A 20,241-nucleotide genomic window follows, 5' to 3' on the forward strand; every position below is an offset into this window, starting at 1 on the left:
ACAGCAGTTAGAAGGTGTCTGGTGGATTTACAGAGAGGAAGCTGACACTAATGGAGTCTGAAGGCCATCTGAGAAATCCCAGGCAGCCGCAAGGGCTGAGCACATGGGAATGTCAGATATCAAAATGGCCAGGCACAGGGTGTGGGAGGGGAGAGGAGTGGCGTGAAGGAGAAGAGAGGATGCAAAGAGCCAGGAGCTGATGATATTTAAAGTGCACTTCACTGGTCCTGGGGACAGAGAGGAGGAGGGCCCTCACACTTTAAAGTGGGTACAGTTGATATCTGTATCTCTTGAGAAAAATCTCTCTAAACAAAGGAGTTAAAATTAGCAGATGCCAAGGACAAGAGCATCTGAAGGCAGAACCCAGGGAGACAAGCTGTGACATGCAGACTGAGCTGGGGTGTGGTCTACACCTGGGCCAGGACATGCTCCCCACCATGGGCTTTCAGACACTCAACTAGATGACTGTTCTCTGTGCAGGATCTCTGTCAGAGGACCAGCACAGCAGAAATGGTGTTGAGGAGGCCATTCCTTGATGGCCAGTCATGTCCACGTTTAAGTGCTGGCAGGGATTTGGGAGTTGTGAGAAAGGAAGGGGCATGATCCCCCTGCCATCTACCAGTGCAAACCAACAGGTAGGCTGCTTTTCAGAGCCCAATGTGAGGGCCATTCCCCTCAGGTCAACTATGAATGGGAAACAAACTTGACCCACTGATGAGATGAATGCTGTGGGAAGATAGCAATGTTTGCATCGATTTGGTGTCAAATGTAATCTATTTAAAAATTTTGAACAGCTTTTAAGAAACGACTGCAGAAAAATAACTAACCAGTTCACTGATCATACCTGAGAATATGGCAAGAGTGAGCTCAGGATATGCCCTTGCTAATTCCTCGGACAACTGATAATATGAAACAGAATACAGATGTGGCAGGGGAGACAGCTGGCTGAGTACTCCATCTGTTCTCTGAACCTCCAATTTGTGAGCATAGCGAAACATCTTGGGTTCCAGAATCTACAAGAATACAAATTCATCAGCTGAAGTCAATATTTTATGGGTCCTCTAAAGTTCAATTATATTTAAAAGAACAACTCCCAAGAAATATTTCAGTTTAAAAGTTACATGGTTTTATATATATATATGATAAAGTATGTTCATTTCCAATGTCAGGATGTGTGCAAACAGGCAAAAGCTGTTTAAAGGGATTTACCTTCCTTGGTTTAATTGTAATGATGTGGGTCAGTAGTCTAGTTAGAAAATAACTTCAGCAATTTAGTGGACAATTACTTGAAAAATATTTACCACTTTTCCAGTCCAAAATATAGTTGTACAAAATAAGTGTAAATGGAAAAACACACTTTAAACAGATCTTGGTTAATCACAGATTAAATATGACATATAGAATTCCTTTTGACATTATACTATGTGAAGAGCTATACTGTTAACTTTCCTCTTAATTAATTAAGACATTAATTATAATTCCTAAGATGGTCCTACCAGCATCAGTACTACATGAAAGCATTAGGGGGAAAAGAAAACCAGCATTTACTCAATACTATTTTCAGCCCATGGTTAAGATCAAAGAACTTTGCCCTACTATCAATTAGTTAAATACCCTATAATAATGATATATACTCAGTTTAATAAAGGAAGGTTCTATGAGGATATCACAATAGCTAATTGTTCACATTATTCTTGACTACTAAATAGAAATAGTTTCAATCAACATTTGTATCTTCAGATACACACTAATATCTTTCAATAATACAATTCCAGATAGTTTATATTATTTGTAGATTTAAATATCTATATGATCTTTGTATCTATTTCTAATCAGAACTTGTTATCACACTTCGCTATTAAAAATAAAGCTATAAAGCTAAATATTGGTATTAGTATGCTTTAATGGCAAGAATAAATTATTAGGCTTCACTAAATCCTGAGTGAAAAAAAATTTAATTAACAACTGTTTACAAACCTGTAACAGTTGCATAGCAACTTCATAGATACTTCTAGAAGAATCAGCTGCTTTAAACAGTATCAGATTTAGGAGCATCACTGTGTCACACTGATAATCCCTAGGGATAAATTTCACATGTTAGGTAAATAACAAGGTTTGAAGTCTTTTGCTGCAGTGGATAAAGAGGATGTACAAAAGGCAAAGTTGTATGATCTTCTAAGTTGGGGGGTGGAGGATTGTAAGGGAATAGGTACAACAGATTCATGGTGACCATTATCCTTATCGGTTAAGTTAAAAAAAAGAAATTCCACTGGAGTTTAAAAAAAAGAAATTCAAAGGGAAACCTTTTCTTAAACAACAAACAAACAAAAAACTAACTTAGCATGAGACAGTGTCTACAGTACCTGTTCTGGAAGACATTCGCGATGGCTTTAAAGCAGCCAGCTGCCACCCTCTTGGAACCTGTGTAGCATCGATCCACAGCCCAGTACATCAGGTTGCTCTGATCAGGGTTCAGCTCCAGCAACAACGTGACTGCTTCACAGCCCAACTGATGAACCTGAAATAAGGTCACAAAATTGCCAGGGAGGGGGAAAGTTATTTATATTTAATTTCCTATTTTTCTACCTTTTGAAAAATATTTTTTGGTACTGAGGATTGAACCCAGGAACATTTTACCACCAAGCTACATCCACAGCCTCCCTAGCCTTTTTTAATTTTTAATTTTGAGACAGGGTCTTGCAAAGTTGCTTAGGACCTTGCTAAGTTGCAAGGATGGCCCTCAAACTGTGATCCTGTTGCCTTAGCGTCTCCAAGTCACTGGGATTACAAGGCATGTGCCACTATGTCTGGCTATATTTCTCTACATTTTTAGTAAATCAGAATAGTGCATACATTTATTACATTTAATCACAAAACTCTGTCTTGTTTTGTTCAATTCCCTCTCATCCTTTACTCAGCCAAAATGATGACAATATGAATAAATTACACTTGGCCTGGGGTTCTCTTACATAAGATTCTTAGTGTAAGTCTCTCTTTTGAGAGCCCCAAAGGCAGTTGATGAACATGAATGATGATAAGTGCTTTCAGAAAAATGAGTTGTTAACCTCCGATTATTTTTATCAAGCTATATTCTTTTTGTGATAACTCAATAGAAAAAAAAATTATTCTGAGGGGAAAAAACACAAGTCCTATTTTAAATTCTGCAGTCTCTCTGGCAACACAGCAGTGATCACCCATTTATATTGGAGTAGATCTCACAATAAATAAATAAAGCTATCACACAATATACTGTCCAGTTATGTTGCTAATTTTACTTTGAAATATAAAACATTTTAAGCTTTATGTCAAAAGTGGTAACACCTTAATACAAATAAAAGCCTTTATATGGTTCTAAGATATAGCTTATAAACCATTCAAGTTGAAGGGAAGCAATTACTAGGTCATCGTTAATGACGCAGTCTGTGTATTTATAAAAGGAATATGTGTTTTTGTAAAGGAAAAGCACCTGTAGTTATTTCATCAATATGAGATATTCTGTTTTGCAGAAACAAAATGCAGCTGAGATTCTCTTTAAACATTTTTTATTTTTGTGCTCAAATATATTTTCTGTTGATATATAGAATACTCTGTACAAAGCTGTATGATTGTACTATTGAGCTAGATCTATTTTTTAAAAATCTGGAACCTAGTCAAGTATATTCGACCATGTTAAAAATATTATCTTTGTTATTAAAATTTTGATTGCAGAAGAAAATTGTGTAGTCTGTTTGTATAAAATATGAGTCTAAGGAAGGCAAGAAAGTGATTAATTGGAGATTGGGCAAAAAAAGGAAATTAAACAAAGCAAATAACCTCTTTCTTCCATGGAGCTCAATGCATTCTAGATCAGTATTTTATAGACTCAGAACCCTATGAGAGATATATACACACTGCTTTATTAATCCTATAATATGAAAGTGAAATTAAAGTTACTCCATGGAGTGATAAAAACAAATTGGAACTTCCTTAGATTACAATAATCTATTTAATTTTACATAATACAATTTTTACCTATAGTTCCGTCCTATCTTTATTAAAAGATGACTAATTTTCAGAGGGCCATATTTTAATTCCGAAAGACAATTCATTATGAAATTTTAAGGGAATTATCCTAATTACCTTTTTGTCCAGAGAGTCCAAAATGTTATCCAGCCATTTGTACAAATAGCCATCTGATGAAAGTCCTACATTATCTGCAACAGGGCCACAACATAGTACAGCAGACATAGCCTTCAAACAATAATATCAGAATTACATTTAAAGATTTTAAGAGGGTCAATGTTGGTTGCTTAATGAGAGGAGGCAAGATACTTTTACTCATGTTTATCTAGCCACAAGATCTTTTTTTGTTGTTGCAAAGAAAAGCATAATAGTATTGTTTTAAACTAAGAAATTAATTATGAGTAAGAATCATCCTACCAAATTAGACTAGAAGATTAAAAGACTTAAGTATTTGGAAGTAGTATTCAGTTCTTAAGTAAATGTTGATTTAAGTTTTGATAGATTCTGAAACTTTTTTGCATTGTATTTTATGTACTTAAATAAAGGTATGGTTTAAGTATTTCCATATGGCAGACAAACATGTATTGCAATATTCTCAGGCACTCTGAAGAAATCCTTACCCCATTTATAAAACCAGATAGAGAGGGACACATGAAAATATTTAACTCTGTTCTTAAGAAAAAAGGAATTCGGGTTCTAAGTAAATACCTTTAATGCACAGTATTGATGTCTATTAATTTGCATATTCCTATCACTGTATCTGTCCAAGGGTGTAAACATGATGCTAAAAGGACCTGCCCAGTGACTGAACAGCATAAACAGACTGTGACGAAGGCTCTGTTGAGGAAAAATACTTCTTCTCTGGTGCACTGTAAATAAAAACATAGATGGAAAAATTTATTTCCATATCTTTTTACTTTAACATACATGGCAAGTCACTATTGAGTATGAGAGGCTGTAAAACAGAAAGCAAGTTTTCATTTAAACTTGCTGTAAACCTCCACAGTAACAGAAGTCAGTTATACAAATCCAAGTCACAGAAACTGTCGCAGCAGGCAGAATGGCACAGGGAGACTGGCATGGAATAGGGAGTCAGGACCTGCTCCTCCCCAGGCCAAGATGTTAACACAAATACACCCCAGGATCCTGGTTAACTGGGAGGGCTTTGGATTAAAACATTATTTTAAACTTTCTATTTTTTTTTCCAAGAAGCAAAGTTGTCTTTGAAAAGGAACCTTACACAGAATCTTAACATACAAAACAGATAACAGAGGAGCTAATCTGGTGAAGTAAGGTGTGAGGCTCAGCATCCAAATCCATTCTGCTGCCTCCTGCTGATGGCATCCAAAAGCCACGGGCATCATTTGAAAGTGAATGCATTAAATAATCTTTTCCACTTTAATGTTCTATCCCATGAGTTCTCTGCATCAATCTTTGTTGAAGAACTTCAACATTATCTCCATAAACCAAGGGGGAGGTTGTGGAAAAGTGCACAGTAAAAAGCTAAATCAGACCTTTATATCAGTGAGCTTTGGGATGGAAAATTTGAAGAAAAATGCTCTTTTCCACTCAACAGCATTATTTTCCTTCCAAAGATCAAAATAGGGCTCCTTCACTTGAAATTAACATACCCGACTGTGTGCTTAAGTGACCCTGTTATAAAATATAGCCCATGCTCTTTAAAAGCCAGCTGCTAGCATATACCATTGAAATAACAAAATAACCTTAATTTTTGAGAGATAAGAGGTCTATTTATGCTGTATACAGAAGAATTATGGTCACATTTTTGTGTCTTACACTTGCAAAGAATTTATGACTTTAAAAATGCAATTGTGATCAGATAGAGCACTAATCTCCATGATATATATTGAACTCAAAAAATTTAATACCCTCAAAACCCAAATAACCCAATCAATAAATGGGCTGAGGAACTGAACAGACACTTTTCAGAAGAAGATATATAATCAACAAATATATGAAAAAAATGTTCAACATCTCTAGCAATTAGAGAAATGCAAATTAAAACTACTCTTAAGATTTCATCTCACTCTAGACAGAATGGCAGTTATCAAGAACACAAGCAACAATAAGTGTTGGTGAGATGTGGGGGGAAAGGCACACTCTTACATTGCTGGTGGGACTGAAAATTGGTGCAACCACTTGGAAAGCAGTATGGAGATTCCTTAGAAAACCTGGAATGGAACCACTATTTGACCCAACTATCCCACTTCTTGATCTATACCCAAAGGACTTAAAACAGAATACTACAGTGATGCAGCTACATTAATGGTTACAGCAGCACAATTCACATTAGCTAAACTGTGGAATCAACCTAGATGCCCTTCAATAGATAAATGGATAAAGAAACTGTGGTATATATACACAATAGAATATTACTCAGCATTAAAAGAGAATAAATCATGGCATTTGCAGGTAAATGGATGGAGCTGGAGAATATCACACTAAGTGAAGTAAGCCAATCCCCCCAAAATAAAGGCCAAATGTTCTGATAAGTAAATGCTGATCTACAATGGCAGTGGGCGGTAGGCGGCAGGGGGCATGGAAGGAATGGAAGAACTTTGAATAGGGCAAAGAGAATGGAGGGGAGAAGGAAGGAAGCATGGGGGTAGGAAAGTTGGTGGAATGAGACAGATATCATTACCCTAGGTACAGGTATGAGGACACAAATGGTGTGACACTACTTGGTATACAATCAGAGAAATGAAAAATTGTGCTCCATTTGTGTACTATGAATCGAAATGCATTCTGCTGTCATGTATAACTAATTAGAAAAATTAAATAAATAAATTTTTTAAAAAATGCAATTGTGTAAATCAAACTCCAAAGCACATCTTGGCGCTTGCTCCATAACAGACAGTATTGCTGCGTCCTTGTCATATTCACATTGATAATTCTCTTCTCCCATTATTCAAAACAATCTTATTAATATTATTTAAAATTATCATTTGAAGCATTATGCTCCTTTGTTCACTGCATCTAGAACAAATTTGTCCATACAGCTTATTCTAATTGATTTCTTCAGAATTTCGTTTCTGTGTTTTGACCATAATAATCTATGCTGAGTTGCTTCTCTGATTTCTAATCAACTGGTACTAATTTAAAAATAAAATGATTTCTTTTCTTGCCATCCATGTTATGCTGTCATTTTTCCAGTACTTTTCCAAGTTGCTTTTCAACTTGATTATAAAACCTCAAGGGAAGAGAATGAATTATGGTCTCCTAATACTCAGTAATGCTTTAAGAAACTAAAAAGCAATACCTGGAACATTCTGAATGATATTCGCCACTAAGGCACTAAAATGGCATCGTATATCCTTCAGTGTGTCAGAGTCTTTTTCATTTTCTGCTTCCAGGAGTTGTCTGGTTAAATCTACATACTCCAATAAAGTGTTGTTGAGGAAATGTGTTTCATTATCAAGGCCACCACTTGCACTGAAAATATTGAAGAAAATAAATGATAATCAAAACGTGACTCCATTACATAACTCAAAATGAATCCCTAGCAATCAAAATTAGAATAATACATATTAAACTTTTCATGGTCATGGCAGAATAAAATTTAATGAATATGATTTTGATTTACTTAATATACATAAAATAGATGGTAGTTTATAATCAAAGAACTGCTATTTCAATTTGTATTATTCAATTCTATATCTAACTTTAATTCACTATTACAAGTGCTAAATGCTATCTGTATTAACATATAGAGATTTTGATAAGGAGATAAGGAAGCTAATGGGAGGGAGAGGATGAGTGTAGAAAAAATAGAAGAGGAAAGACTAGTTTTATGTATATGTTTAATATCCATGCATATTCATATTATACCTTTGACATAGTTAAATATCCACTAGGTACTTATTCCTCACAACCTTCTGGGATAGGTTATTACAGAGGATGCAAAATCTAAAGAGAATTCAGGTAAGAGTGGAATAGAGTACTGAGTTTCACATCTTTTTAGATCTATGGAGTTGCCTCAAGAATCTCTGCAATGAGATTCTCTTGAGTCAAGGGATCCAAGTCTGGAAACTGTGGACTGGTTGGGGGACTAGTGGTTAAAGTCAAAAGTCTTAAACTGCCTTGCTCTATCAGTTATTACACATGCATATCATATCTACTCCAGAGTGTTTTAGTAAGAATATAAATGGGTCACTAATAAAATGACCTAGTAAATGATAAATACTATATAAAGTAATAGCTCTTACATTAATATTTATTAAGGTCAGCTTTCCTTGAAAAGTATTTCTAATACAAATTATTCATTCATTCATTCAGTCATTTATGATGGTACTAGGTACTGAACCCAGGGGCACTTTACCACTGAACTTCCTCCCCAGACTTTATTTTTTATTTTAAGATAATGTTTCCCTAAGTTGCTGAGGAGACCTTGAATTTGCAATCCCCCAGCCTCAGCCTTCTGAGTCACTAGGATTACATAGTCTAATGTATCTGTGCCGAGCTTACTTTAATTATTTTAAAAGCAAAAACTATTATTATTATTATTATTATTATTATTATTATTATTATTATCATTTTTGCTAGTTGTGAGTAATACCAACATCCTGAACCCATGAAAACAAGAATAAGGAGTTGCAATGTTACTGCAGTATTTCAAAAATATCACTCCACAATAATAAACAATCATAGTATGAATTCATGACCAAATATTTTTTCTTCTATAAAATGAATGTTCTTTAAATTCTGGGACATGACCTATTAGTGAATAGGGAAGCAATTTAGTAGACTGCAACCTGCACCAAAACAAACCATACATTCATTTAAGTAACATTCACTGCGATTGTATGCACCAGGCACGTGGGATCTGCTGGGTGAACTAAGATTCCAAGATTCTGATACTCAGAATTCAACTTTTTCCTTAACCAATAAATAAAATCTACAACATTGATAACCCTCTATTACTTTCTCTTTCTTAAAAAAATAACCAGAATACACAATAGTGTTTAAAAATTAAATGTTCAAAAGAGTGAGTATAGCTTTTGTAGTTTCAAAATACCAAAATTCTGCAGTTCTTCAAAAGAGAATCATTATTTGCTATCATATTAAAAAAAAAAACACCTTCAATGTAAAGCTTCTTAATTTACTAATGTTACCTTAAAAGGAACTGAAAAGGAAAAGATTCAGACACATATTAGGATATCTTTTTGCTTCAAGCTCATAAATTTCAATTTTACTTTTCCGAACTTAGCTGGGGTTTTTCCCCGCCTTCTCTCATTTGCTTTTCATGTATTAAGAATGAAAACTAAAGCACGGGTTTAAAATTTCTTTCATTAAAGTTCTATTCTGAAAGCAATCTCCAAAAGTATTTGATACTAAATATAAAACACATTATGTACAAAAAAGAAATAATCAGGATGAATGCTAATGTAAAAATTCTACACCCAGTTACTATCTTGTTCAATTATAAATACATTTCTTCAATTTCTTTTCATATCCCTTTCTGTGGTTTTGGACAGATCTGTTATTCTTCTCCTTCAATGGTCAGGAATTACCACTGCCCTCCAAAGTGGTTATTTTTAAATACACTTCTGAGGGAATTTTCCTCCAGGGGCTGATCTAGTGTCAAGAAACTTTCAGTTTAGCAATAACTCAAGGTTTTATGGTTTAATGTATAAATGATGGAAAACATAGTTATGAATTATTTTGTAGATTTCATTTTTCCCAGCAGAATAGTTAAAAGTTACTTGGAATGAATTTGCAAACCTTATAATATTTAGTCTTTTTAATATGAGATTTTTTTCAAGCCCAGAAGAAATAAATCTTTAAGATGAGGTAAGAAAATAGGGAAGCCTGTCAAAATAAGGCTATTGTTGTCCCTTTGCTTAGAAAACAGGTTCCAACAAATAGCAAAATCATAGAAACATTATCACCAATTTTTGTCCAGAGTGATCCAGTTCTGCTGGTAGACTTTCCAATACATTTTTTGACCACTGATGAATGCACGAGATGCCTTTTTGTAAATTAATGTATACAGTGATGCTGATAGGTTTTGTTATTGCAAAGGTGTTTTTCTGTTTTTATATATTTCATGAGAATCATTTCAAAGTTTTGAAAATCAAAATCCAATACTGACCTGTGACTAATGACACCAGCATCTGCCAGCAGTTCAAATATTCGTACCAGCTGTACTCGTAAAATGTCTCGACGCCTGCGCCGTTTCATATTCTATTCCACAGATACAAAGATATTAATTAAAAAAACCTTCAGGAAAGGACACAGAAAATCCTGGTGTGACTCAGGAAGAATAACGTGAATGCCAGAGATAGATTCTGGGCTCATCAAGATTATTCTGTTTGTGTGGAATAATTAGTCTGCTAGACGCTGCATCAAAGAGACATGTGACGACGTGGAAAACAAAATTCTAACTATTTTTAGGTGATTTGTTGATTTAACCATTATATAAGAATTCCAGGGATTAGTAAACTGTTGTCACTGAATCATAAAGACACTCTAAGAAGATGACAGAAGGGCAGGAAAAACTAAAGTCCCTAAAGGGGACTCAAGTAAACCCACAGATTTTTTTTAATTCTAAAGTTTTTCAATGATTAATTTTGCTACAAAAAGTAAATATAAAACAAAAGAACAATGTCTCTGCTCATTATAAAATAAATAAATAAATTTGTACTACTAGAGCCCAAGAGAACTAATGCTAGAATAATAGCAGTAACACTTCAATTGGATTCTGCTTCCAACAGGATAACAGAATAGCAAAATATAGATCTTTTGAATCACTTTCAATTCTAGATCATTATCTCCCTTAAGATGTAATTTTCATAATACAAAGCAATTAAAAACATTTTAGTCTTTCACTTTTATGTCCCTGGTCCACTTCTGTGTATTCTATAGCAGGCCAATTTGCTGATGACCCATTCATTACATTTACTGTTTCCATGGGGTCTTCCTAAAGTTCACAGCAATTTGTTTTGAGTGGGATGTCTTCGTAACAGTCCTGCAGGAATTCTGCAAAGTTTTAATTGGACTGTTTTCATTTTGTCTCCATAGAAAGACTGAAGCTCAGACTCTCAAACCATAACTCACATTCAAGGAACACCACTGTACTTATCTAATGACTTAACATCAGGACTCTTTTCCCCTAAACTCAGAAATGTTCCAATTCCATTTCCCTCACATAAATTGTCACATATTGTAAATAAACTTATCATTCTGATACAAAAACCTTATCAGTGAAAAAATGGGGATAATATCCATACTCTATACAGGATGTAAGTAAAGATGGGAGTGAGGGAGGAATTACTGATGATGTTTCAAAATCTAATAATAGAATAGCTGTTGTCACCTGTTTTTTTTTTTGGTCAGGGGACCTCCAACATTAACAGCAGAGATTTCCGAACATCAGATGCACATATAAGGTGCTTTATGAAAAAAGATTTCTGGGCCTAACTCCAGGAATTCTCATCCAAAAGGCCCAGGGGTTTAATTTTGAGCAAGCTCTCCAGGTAACTCTCAGATGCCACTGGCATATAGCAACCACTGGACTACTGGATACAGCTAGGAGTCTTTCATGAGAAAGTCCCTATCTTACTATCCAGTCTAATATTCAACTATTATTCCCTTTAAAATAATCATACAGAAAAATGCATAAGTTCCAAATTTGTGTGTAAAATTTGTGAATGCTATTTTTCTGCCTAGAATGCCTTTCCCTTGCTTGTCAACTGGGGAACATGCTTTAAAATTCACTCCAATATCAGCACTACCTCTATAACGCCTTCCTTTACCTGCAGGCAGAGAGTCCAAGGCTCTCTTCTCTGTAGCTCTCATAACTCCTTACCTATGACATCATTACAGTGTGTAACAAATTGTTGTAATTATGGTTTACACAGTCATGTGCCCCACTAGACATCTAATTTCTAAAAGTTGCACAGAACTTGGTGCAGATCTGGATGTTTGGGATTCCAGAACCAGGATTTTCAAACTAGGACTCATAAGCCAAATCAAGCCCTTGGCTGCCTGTCACTGTAAATAAAGTTTTATTGGGAGATAGCTATACCTAATTACTTATGTAGTCCATGAATGTTTCAAATTACAAAGTAGCTGCCATGAGACTGGTAAAGCTGAAAACATTTACTACTGCTACTTTACAGAAAAAGTTAACTCCAGTCTACACCCTGCTTCCTGCTTGTACTTAACCTATAGCAATGTCTCATTTGTATTACACAATGGGTTCCTACATATGTTCAGCTGTAGGATGAATAGTTTGTATGTGAAAAAAATAACTTAAAAATACATGAGAAAGCTCGAGTTGGGTGTGATGGCACCCAGGTGTAATCCCAGCAACTTGGGAGGCTGAGGCAGGAGAATCCTAAGCTCATGACCAGCCTAAGCAACTTAGTGAGGACCTGACTCAAAAAATAAAAAAGGGGTGGGAGTATAGTTCAGTGGGAGAGTACACAGGGTTCAATCTCTGGTACCACAAAAAATAAAATATAAAATGAAATCAAATAAATAAAAATATACTAGATAATATTTTATTTCTTAATTTCTAACCTGTGGTATAATATGTAGTATATAGCAGAGAAATATGTGTTTTCCAAAAACAAATTTAATGATAGAAAACTATGTAACAGAGCTTACCTCTGGTCTTCTTTCGAGTGCCTCTTTAATTATTGGATGTAACTCCTCTATTAGTTCCCTAGAAAAAAAATTATATGTAGTCTATTAATAGCTAAACAGAATCTGAATACTTACAAGCAAATATGTAAATATTACTGTAATGATGTAAACAAGTGTTAACCCTAACCCCACTGCTTCAAACACACTTTTATTTTTACTATAAAATAACAACACATCATTTTATAGAACATTTGGAAACTACAAAAAATAGTACAGGCCATTTATTTTAGCTTACAGAGAGGTATTTACCATCAATATTTTTGTTGAATTTTTTTGCATAATTTTTGAAACACTGTTACATATAAAATAGCATCTTTTTTCTTAACACTAGTATAGTTACTTTTACATGCCATAATAAATTTATAATATTCTATCATACTTCAATAAATTGTCATTTATTATTGAATCATTCAATTCTGTCTTTCTGTTATTACAAATACTGGATCATTGATCAATGTTAATAAAGAAATAATCATAAATGAACACTAATTTATGATTAATCTTATACATTAAACCAATGGGTAAAAGGGTATGAACTTCATGAAAATGATAAATTTCTCTTTGTTTATATTTTGATTATGAACTGATAATGTGCTAATTTTGTAAGATTGAGAAATTTTTTAAAGTCTAAGAAGAAAACAAAAAGTATACTCAGTTTCATCATTTATATAAAGAAAACTGTAGACATTCCAAGTATTTGCTTCAAAATTGCTTCTATCCATAGGAATTTGAAAAATTTTTAAATGAGATAACTTTTATATTCCATTTATTTTCAGTAGCATGATAGTATATTTATTTCCCTAAAAGTCTTCTAAAACTTCATTTATGTTGAATGCCCTCCCACTATAGCTATGTTAAAATTTATTAGCCTATTTTCTTGTATATGTCATCTTCAAGAGGAAAAAAAATCAATACTATCCTATACCAATCAAGATTCTGAAAAGAATACATTCAGGGCCCCACAGGAAACAAAAAAGCAGAACATAAAGAATTTGCTTTATTAATATGAAAAATATAAAAAATGATGGATAATATGCATGTAAATATTTCTTTGAAAGACTCCATTCTTTTACACAACACAGAGAAAACTAAAGTTTTAACCCAGACTAAGATTATACATTAACAGAATTACTAGATAAGTAAAATGAGTATGAAAATATTAAAGATTTACATGGCATTTTATCACTTTTAAAGTATATTTAGGGAGGGGGTTGTTGCCCAGTGGTAGAATGCTTGTCTAACATGTGTGAGGCCCTCAGTTCAATCCCTGGTACTGAAAAAAAAAAAAAATTATACATGGATATGCTTTATTTACATACAATCCTGTGGGATGGGGTTGTGGTTCGGTGGCAGAGCATGTGCTTATCATGCACAAGGCCCTGGGTTCAATCCCCAGCACCAGGAGGAAAAAAGAGGAAGAATTCTGTGAAGAAAATAGGGTTAACCTCAATTTGCTCAATAAAAATAAGGAAATAAAAGACTCAATTAACTGAGTTAATTATTACTTGGCCAGTTAACTGGTAAAAGTCAGGGCTGCTACACAACTATCCTAATGAGTATTCTGTTTAACTCTACCAGACCTCTAGTCTGAGTCTTATTTGACTGCAGAGAAACATAGGAAGATAATTACCTGAAAGCCCCAGGGTTGGTCCTGCCAAGACCTAGAACAAGGGATTCTGTGATTTCCATGCTCTCAGAGCGCATCATTGGAACTATGTGCTTAAACAAGGATGAAGGGGATGGGATGCCAATAATCTGAGGAAAAAATGCAGCCACAAATGATTCCAAGTCCAACTAAATAAGTTAACATTTCAAATTCAAAGTTAGGTCAAGTACATAAAACAGATGAAACTTCTATATGAATGTTGCTTCAAAATTCACCTGTGGTATATGCAACCTGAAAGCATTACATGCCTTGAACAGGGGCTTACTTCAGGTTACTTAATAGAACTTGGTAGAACTCTTAATTTCTTAGAGATTCACTACCATATAATCATATAATATAATAGGCTGACTTCCACCATCAAATCCTTGATCCATGAACAGGAGTTAGTAAAATTATGTCTAAAATAGTCATCAGTATCAAAGTCGGACATTCAGTCTGAAGTTTTCTTTAAGTACACCACATTTTGTGTCATACCATAAAAAATGACATAACTGTTCTTACTGAATATTTGGTATCATTACATGATTTAGGACAATTTTAGAAAGGCATTTAATTTTTTAAATTACTCTTTTAGGGCACTGAGAAATCTGAGAACTCTAGAGACTAGAAGAAGGAAAACAGGTATGATACCTTAAAAATATGGATTTCCTTGAAGTATTTTAATTTCCAATGTAAGTAAGTAATCTATCTGTGAAAAGACATTTTATAATATTCCTTTCATAGTACCGCTCAGAGTCAATGGTGGGTCTGAAAAACTTACTTTGGAATCAATGCCATAGCCACTGTCAGGGGTGGACGCCAGCGTCTCGGGAGGAGAACATCTCACAGAGCCTGCAGATGTTGAAGAGGATGTGGATGTTGCTGCACTGCAGCAAAGAATTAGATAGTTTCTCCACAGGCCAATGTAGGAGTCACTGCTTGTGGTCGTATTCACTTTCTTAGCATTGATGGGACTACTGAGGAAAAAGACAAAAAACAGGTAGATACAAATTATACCATGTTTTCAAAAGTTTTTTTTTTTTTTAACTAAAGTTAAATCTCTATCATATACCATATATCTCTATATTAGGAGAGACAGTTTGCATCAAGATTTAATACTAGTACTGAATCTCTGTGGAATAAGATAGACATGAATAAAGTGTTCGACACATACTATGTATCAAGCTCAGTACTATTAAGAAAACAAACATAATTTGGTGACCCTGCATACATGAAAAGGGGGAAGGGGCTATAAGATACATCCTTCACAACTTTATTTTCCCTTAAGATATCAATATAGCATATCATACACACACACACACCCCCACACACATATATGAATGAGAGAGGTAGAGAGAGAGATCCATATAATATGGCCACATTATTTATAGGACTTCCAATTTGTACAACTTCCCAAATGCATTATGAAAGCTGACAGCTGATACATTTTTAAATTTACACTAGGAAAACAACTTACTTTATATCCACCTGGGGGGACAACAACTGTAACCTTGTGTAGGCAAACATCCAAGCATAGCTCACAGCTGTTGAGCAGTGTTTAGGAAGGTTTTCTTGCTTTAAAAAACTGGAGAGACTTATAATCCATGGGTCTTGACCTTGGGTCACATGTGCAAATATCCATATGTGCGATGGGCTAATCACATCAAACTGGTGGCTAATAGGAGAAGAGTTCCATTCTGCTAATGTTTGTAAATCAATTGAGCTAGGGCAATATAGCAAAGTAGTCTACAAGAGAAAAAAAGTTGGTTATTGCACATTTCAATAACTTTCAAAGTTCTGCCATGTGAATTGCTTTAAGTGGTCACTTAAAGTGGCTGCTAGAATAGAGGATAATATGAGGTCTGAGGTTGGTTTAAGGGGATGGTGAATTCCTGAAACTGCATATGCATACACAAATTCTTCTGGAAAGAGATTGTATACTTTCATTATTCTCCAATGGGTTGACAAACCAAAAAGGTTCTGAACCATTACTTAAGTAATTCAAATATGAATAGCCAACTTTTATGGGCATACTGAAGCTGCTAGCGAACTAAAAAGTGAGCCATTAACTTTCATGCTGATATGCCCTACCTACACATGAGTGGAACAGACCAGAAAGAACATGGGCTTTTCTCCAGAGGTGCACGTTCTTAAATATGAAGAGATTAAGATTTACTTTCAGAGCATTATGTTCAGTAAGCACTGCTTTACGCACTAGAAGCAAGAAACCTATTACTCTTTGTTAACATAACTCATGGTTAATAATCTAAAACAAAAATTTTTTGATATTTTAATCATCTCTTACTTAGGCTTATTAAATTTCATTATTATCTCTCTTGGTTTTGATAATGAATTATTAGTCAGGTGTTATACAGAAAGTGCATGAACCTCCTGTCCATGTACTCCAAGACAAGAGGAAAAGAATTTAGAGACCGACAGTTATTCCTATATCAATGTTGATATGTGACCTTTTCATACATTTTCTTTGTAACGTATTTCTGACAAATGTGTTTCTTTCCATTCTATCAAATTACATGGCATTGGCATAGAATACAATACAATATGATAATATTTAATTCATTACACATAAACTTATAAAGCAATCAAAAAACATTCATTGAAGAAGTAGAGTACAAGTTTTTGCTTTGAATCTGTGAATTTCAACATTTTTTGTATGATTTTAACAAGGATGTCTATGTTTAGAATATCCTATGCTATAATAAGTAGCAAATAGCAGTCCATAGTAACACTGAATTTAAGAGAAACTATAGCTTAGTTAGACTAGAAATATTAGAATTTTACCAAGATAAAATTATTTTAAATTCCACAGGGACAAGAACTAATCATAGGCTAAACAGGTACCAATTTAAAAAACATTTTGTCTTTTAAAGCACTTGACATGCTTTAAAAATACTTACTAATGCATTACATTCATTTGTTTTGTTTGTTTATTTAAATATTTGATGCTGGGGATTGAACCCAGAAGCACTTAACTATTAAGCCACATCCCCAGTCAATTTATTTTTATTTTTTATTATAAGGCAGGGTCTCACTAAGTTGCTTAGCACTTCACTAAGGTGTTGAGGCTGGCTTTGAATTTTCAATCTTCCTTCCTCAGCCTCCCAATTCACTGGGATTACAGGCATCCACCAGTGCTCATGGCTTGCATGACAGTTATTAAGGAAATTCATGTATTTATGTATGTATAGGTATATAAGTGAATTTGTATGCCTTAAGTCCCAAAACAATACTGAGAAGTGTAAAATCATTACTTACCTGATCAGCCCCTGTGAGATGTATGAAGCTCTCAAGAATGGATGGGCTCAGCCTGTCCATCACATCTATGGCTAATTCATCATCACCCTGTAAAAAAAAGACATCATATATCTAAAAACAATTATCAGTGTTTCAGAAAAGTAGCCAAAGCTAAGTAAGTACTGAAAAGTTCACTTCAGCATTCTTCGTTATGAAAGAAATTGAGGCCAGGTAGGTTAGTTTAGATGCTCTTTCCTAAAAGACTTTCTTAGAAAGCAACACACCTACATTGTAACAACAGAAATGAGATAAAGATAACAAAAGGATGATTTTAAAGTACTTTAACTAGATAACTAATGAAATACCTACATCTTACCTTAGGTATTTCCAAAAGTGCAAACAAAGCCCGTATTTCTCTAAGGACACTGACGGCTAATCTCCTAGTGGCAGGTCGACTGCTACAGAGGATGACGAGTGCAAACCCTTCAACCACGTGGAATACGGTGGAATACGGGCTCCTTTCTGGAGGAGGGGGATGAGAGGCTCCATTTGCTACACCATGCTTGAAAAACAAATACAAATTAAAAGTAAGATTAAAAAGGCATTTGTACAGACATTTCAAAAGAACAATAAATAAAAAATTAAGCAAGTCACTGAAATTAGGGTTATAGGTCTGTCTTGGCTCAAGCAATTTGAATAGTATTTCATTTATAAAACTGTAATAGTGTGCAAGAAGAAGAAAGTATCTAAATATGAATTATGTACCTAATTTCTATCACTCACTGACAACTCTGTAACCTTGGAACAAACACTTAACTACTCTCAGTCTAATGTTCCTATGTGTAAAACTGAGAGGAGTTTATATCTTTCCTACTGCAAGGTGGACCAGCAGCATAGCATCACTGGGAATCTGTTAGAAACAGAGATTCTTAAGCCAGCATCATATGCTCATTAAAGGTTGGAAAGCTGGGTTGGCTTAGATGGTGCCACTCTAAAATTCCAAGATTCTATGATTTACACATTATCATAAACCAACAATTTAAGCATCTTTTATCGTTAAGGAATACAGACACTAAATGTGAAGCAGGGATTGGTGCCTTTGATAAAATAGTCAGATGATCCAAATGGAAGACTACCAAAATTTTTTATTGTGTAAGTTTAGAAAATATCAGAAACAATATAAATGAGAGCTAGAATTAGCTCTACTTTCTATGCTCACTAAAACAGAATTGTTATCAAAGGGATAACAATAAGTGGGAAAAGGTGCGAAACACAAACATTTTATATTTAACATATCCACTACTGGGAAATTCAGTGCAAGGAATTAAGAACACATTAAGAGTAGGTAAAACTAATATAAATTTTTGAGAATGTAAACCTATATTGACATCATTATTGGTCATTTACCACTGATCATATACAAAGGGAGAGTATAAGAGAATTTGGTACCTGTGAGTCCTGGTTTTTGTTATGCATTTGGGCTGCTTGTTTCCACTGATTTATTAATTGTACCAACATCTTTACAGCATTGTCAAGAAGCGTGGGGTGGACATCAGTCACTTCACGAACAATAAAATAAACAAATCCTGAAAGAACATCCTCCCGCCAATCTGGAAAATCAAGCATTAGTGCCTGCAGAGTATTGAAAGCCAGAGCACGCAGTTCTTCATCCATGTGAATTGTGAGCCTACCGAGAACAAAATTCCATTAGATACCTCAAAATCTATCCTAGAGTCTTATCATTTAAACTTAAAACTAAGTCGCTAAAATATATGTCCTCTTCACTGGTTTGTAAAAAGTGCAAAGACAGGAGCCAATGTTCACTTTCTTGTGTGATACTCATCCCTTATACCAACTAAGTCTACATGAATCTATTCACATCAGTTGGTATTTTCACTATAATTTGGAATGACATCTCTGATCCTAATTTAAATGCTATAGTTTAAAACAGAATACAGATGACATGTCAGGAATGCATTTAAACTTTCAAACTTCAAAATACTGTGTTATTTTATAGTCAATAAAATATTATATCAAGTCACATAATATCTTAGCACTATCTCACATTTATTTAGTCCTTTAACATCATGGGAAAGGACATGACTTATCTCAGTCATTTCCTATATGTAGCTGAGGTTACTTTTATATAAGATGGCTGATTATGAAAAAGAAAATACAAAATAAAGATGGAATCAATTAATAGCAATTATTCTTGAAGGTAAGAATAAGAGTAAATCTGGGAGTTGCATCATAAATGGTACATGCCTAGGGGAAAAAAATGGGTTGACTCAACACCCAAGGCCCCAAAGAGAGTTTAAGTCTAAATAAATTAGAGAAGAGGCTATACAAAATTACTTTTTAAAACAATCAAGATATTACAAGGCCTTGAACATAATTCCAGTTATAGGATTTTAATCAAACATTAAAAAAAAGAGAATGATGAATAAGAAAATCATCCAAAAAAGAGCTGCTGTAGTGAAGCCACCAACGTCTATTACCAGATGAACAGGAGTTTCAAATTTGGGGCTGAAGAGGATTATTTGGTGACTGACAATTAAAGACAAATGTATTAGAGTTAGAATTAGCCTAAAAGAATATGACAAAAAAGTGATATTAAGTTGGTGTAATGGCACACACCTGTAATCCCAGCATCTCAGGTGGATGAGGGA

At 34.3% G+C, this 20,241-nt stretch overlaps 1 protein-coding gene across 6 annotated transcripts in view; it reads right to left on the reverse strand.

Annotated features, from left to right (window-relative positions):
* The window catches only part of Fryl (FRY like transcription coactivator), a 229,476-nt gene that overhangs the window by 59,159 nt on the left and 150,076 nt on the right, over nt 1–20,241 (reverse strand). For all 6 annotated transcript variants that reach the window (XM_076864900.1, XM_076864897.1, XM_076864896.2 and 3 more), the window contains 14 exons: nt 19,022–19,259; nt 17,949–18,134; nt 17,594–17,680; nt 15,795–16,063; nt 15,099–15,294; nt 14,303–14,427; nt 12,634–12,691; nt 10,115–10,206; nt 7,283–7,455; nt 4,711–4,871; nt 4,120–4,230; nt 2,364–2,518; nt 1,978–2,077; nt 845–1,013 (listed from right to left, as the gene is read on the reverse strand). In XM_076864900.1, the coding sequence (XP_076721015.1) occupies nt 845–1,013; nt 1,978–2,077; nt 2,364–2,518; nt 4,120–4,230; nt 4,711–4,871; nt 7,283–7,455; nt 10,115–10,206; nt 12,634–12,691; nt 14,303–14,427; nt 15,099–15,294; nt 15,795–16,063; nt 17,594–17,680; nt 17,949–18,134; nt 19,022–19,259 (2,120 nt within the window). The remainder of the gene's footprint in view (nt 1–844; nt 1,014–1,977; nt 2,078–2,363; nt 2,519–4,119; nt 4,231–4,710; nt 4,872–7,282; nt 7,456–10,114; nt 10,207–12,633; nt 12,692–14,302; nt 14,428–15,098; nt 15,295–15,794; nt 16,064–17,593; nt 17,681–17,948; nt 18,135–19,021; nt 19,260–20,241) is intronic.

Source organism: Callospermophilus lateralis, chromosome 8 (assembly GCF_048772815.1).
Source record: "Callospermophilus lateralis isolate mCalLat2 chromosome 8, mCalLat2.hap1, whole genome shotgun sequence".
In the NCBI taxonomy this organism is placed as follows: Eukaryota; Metazoa; Chordata; class Mammalia; order Rodentia; family Sciuridae; genus Callospermophilus; species Callospermophilus lateralis.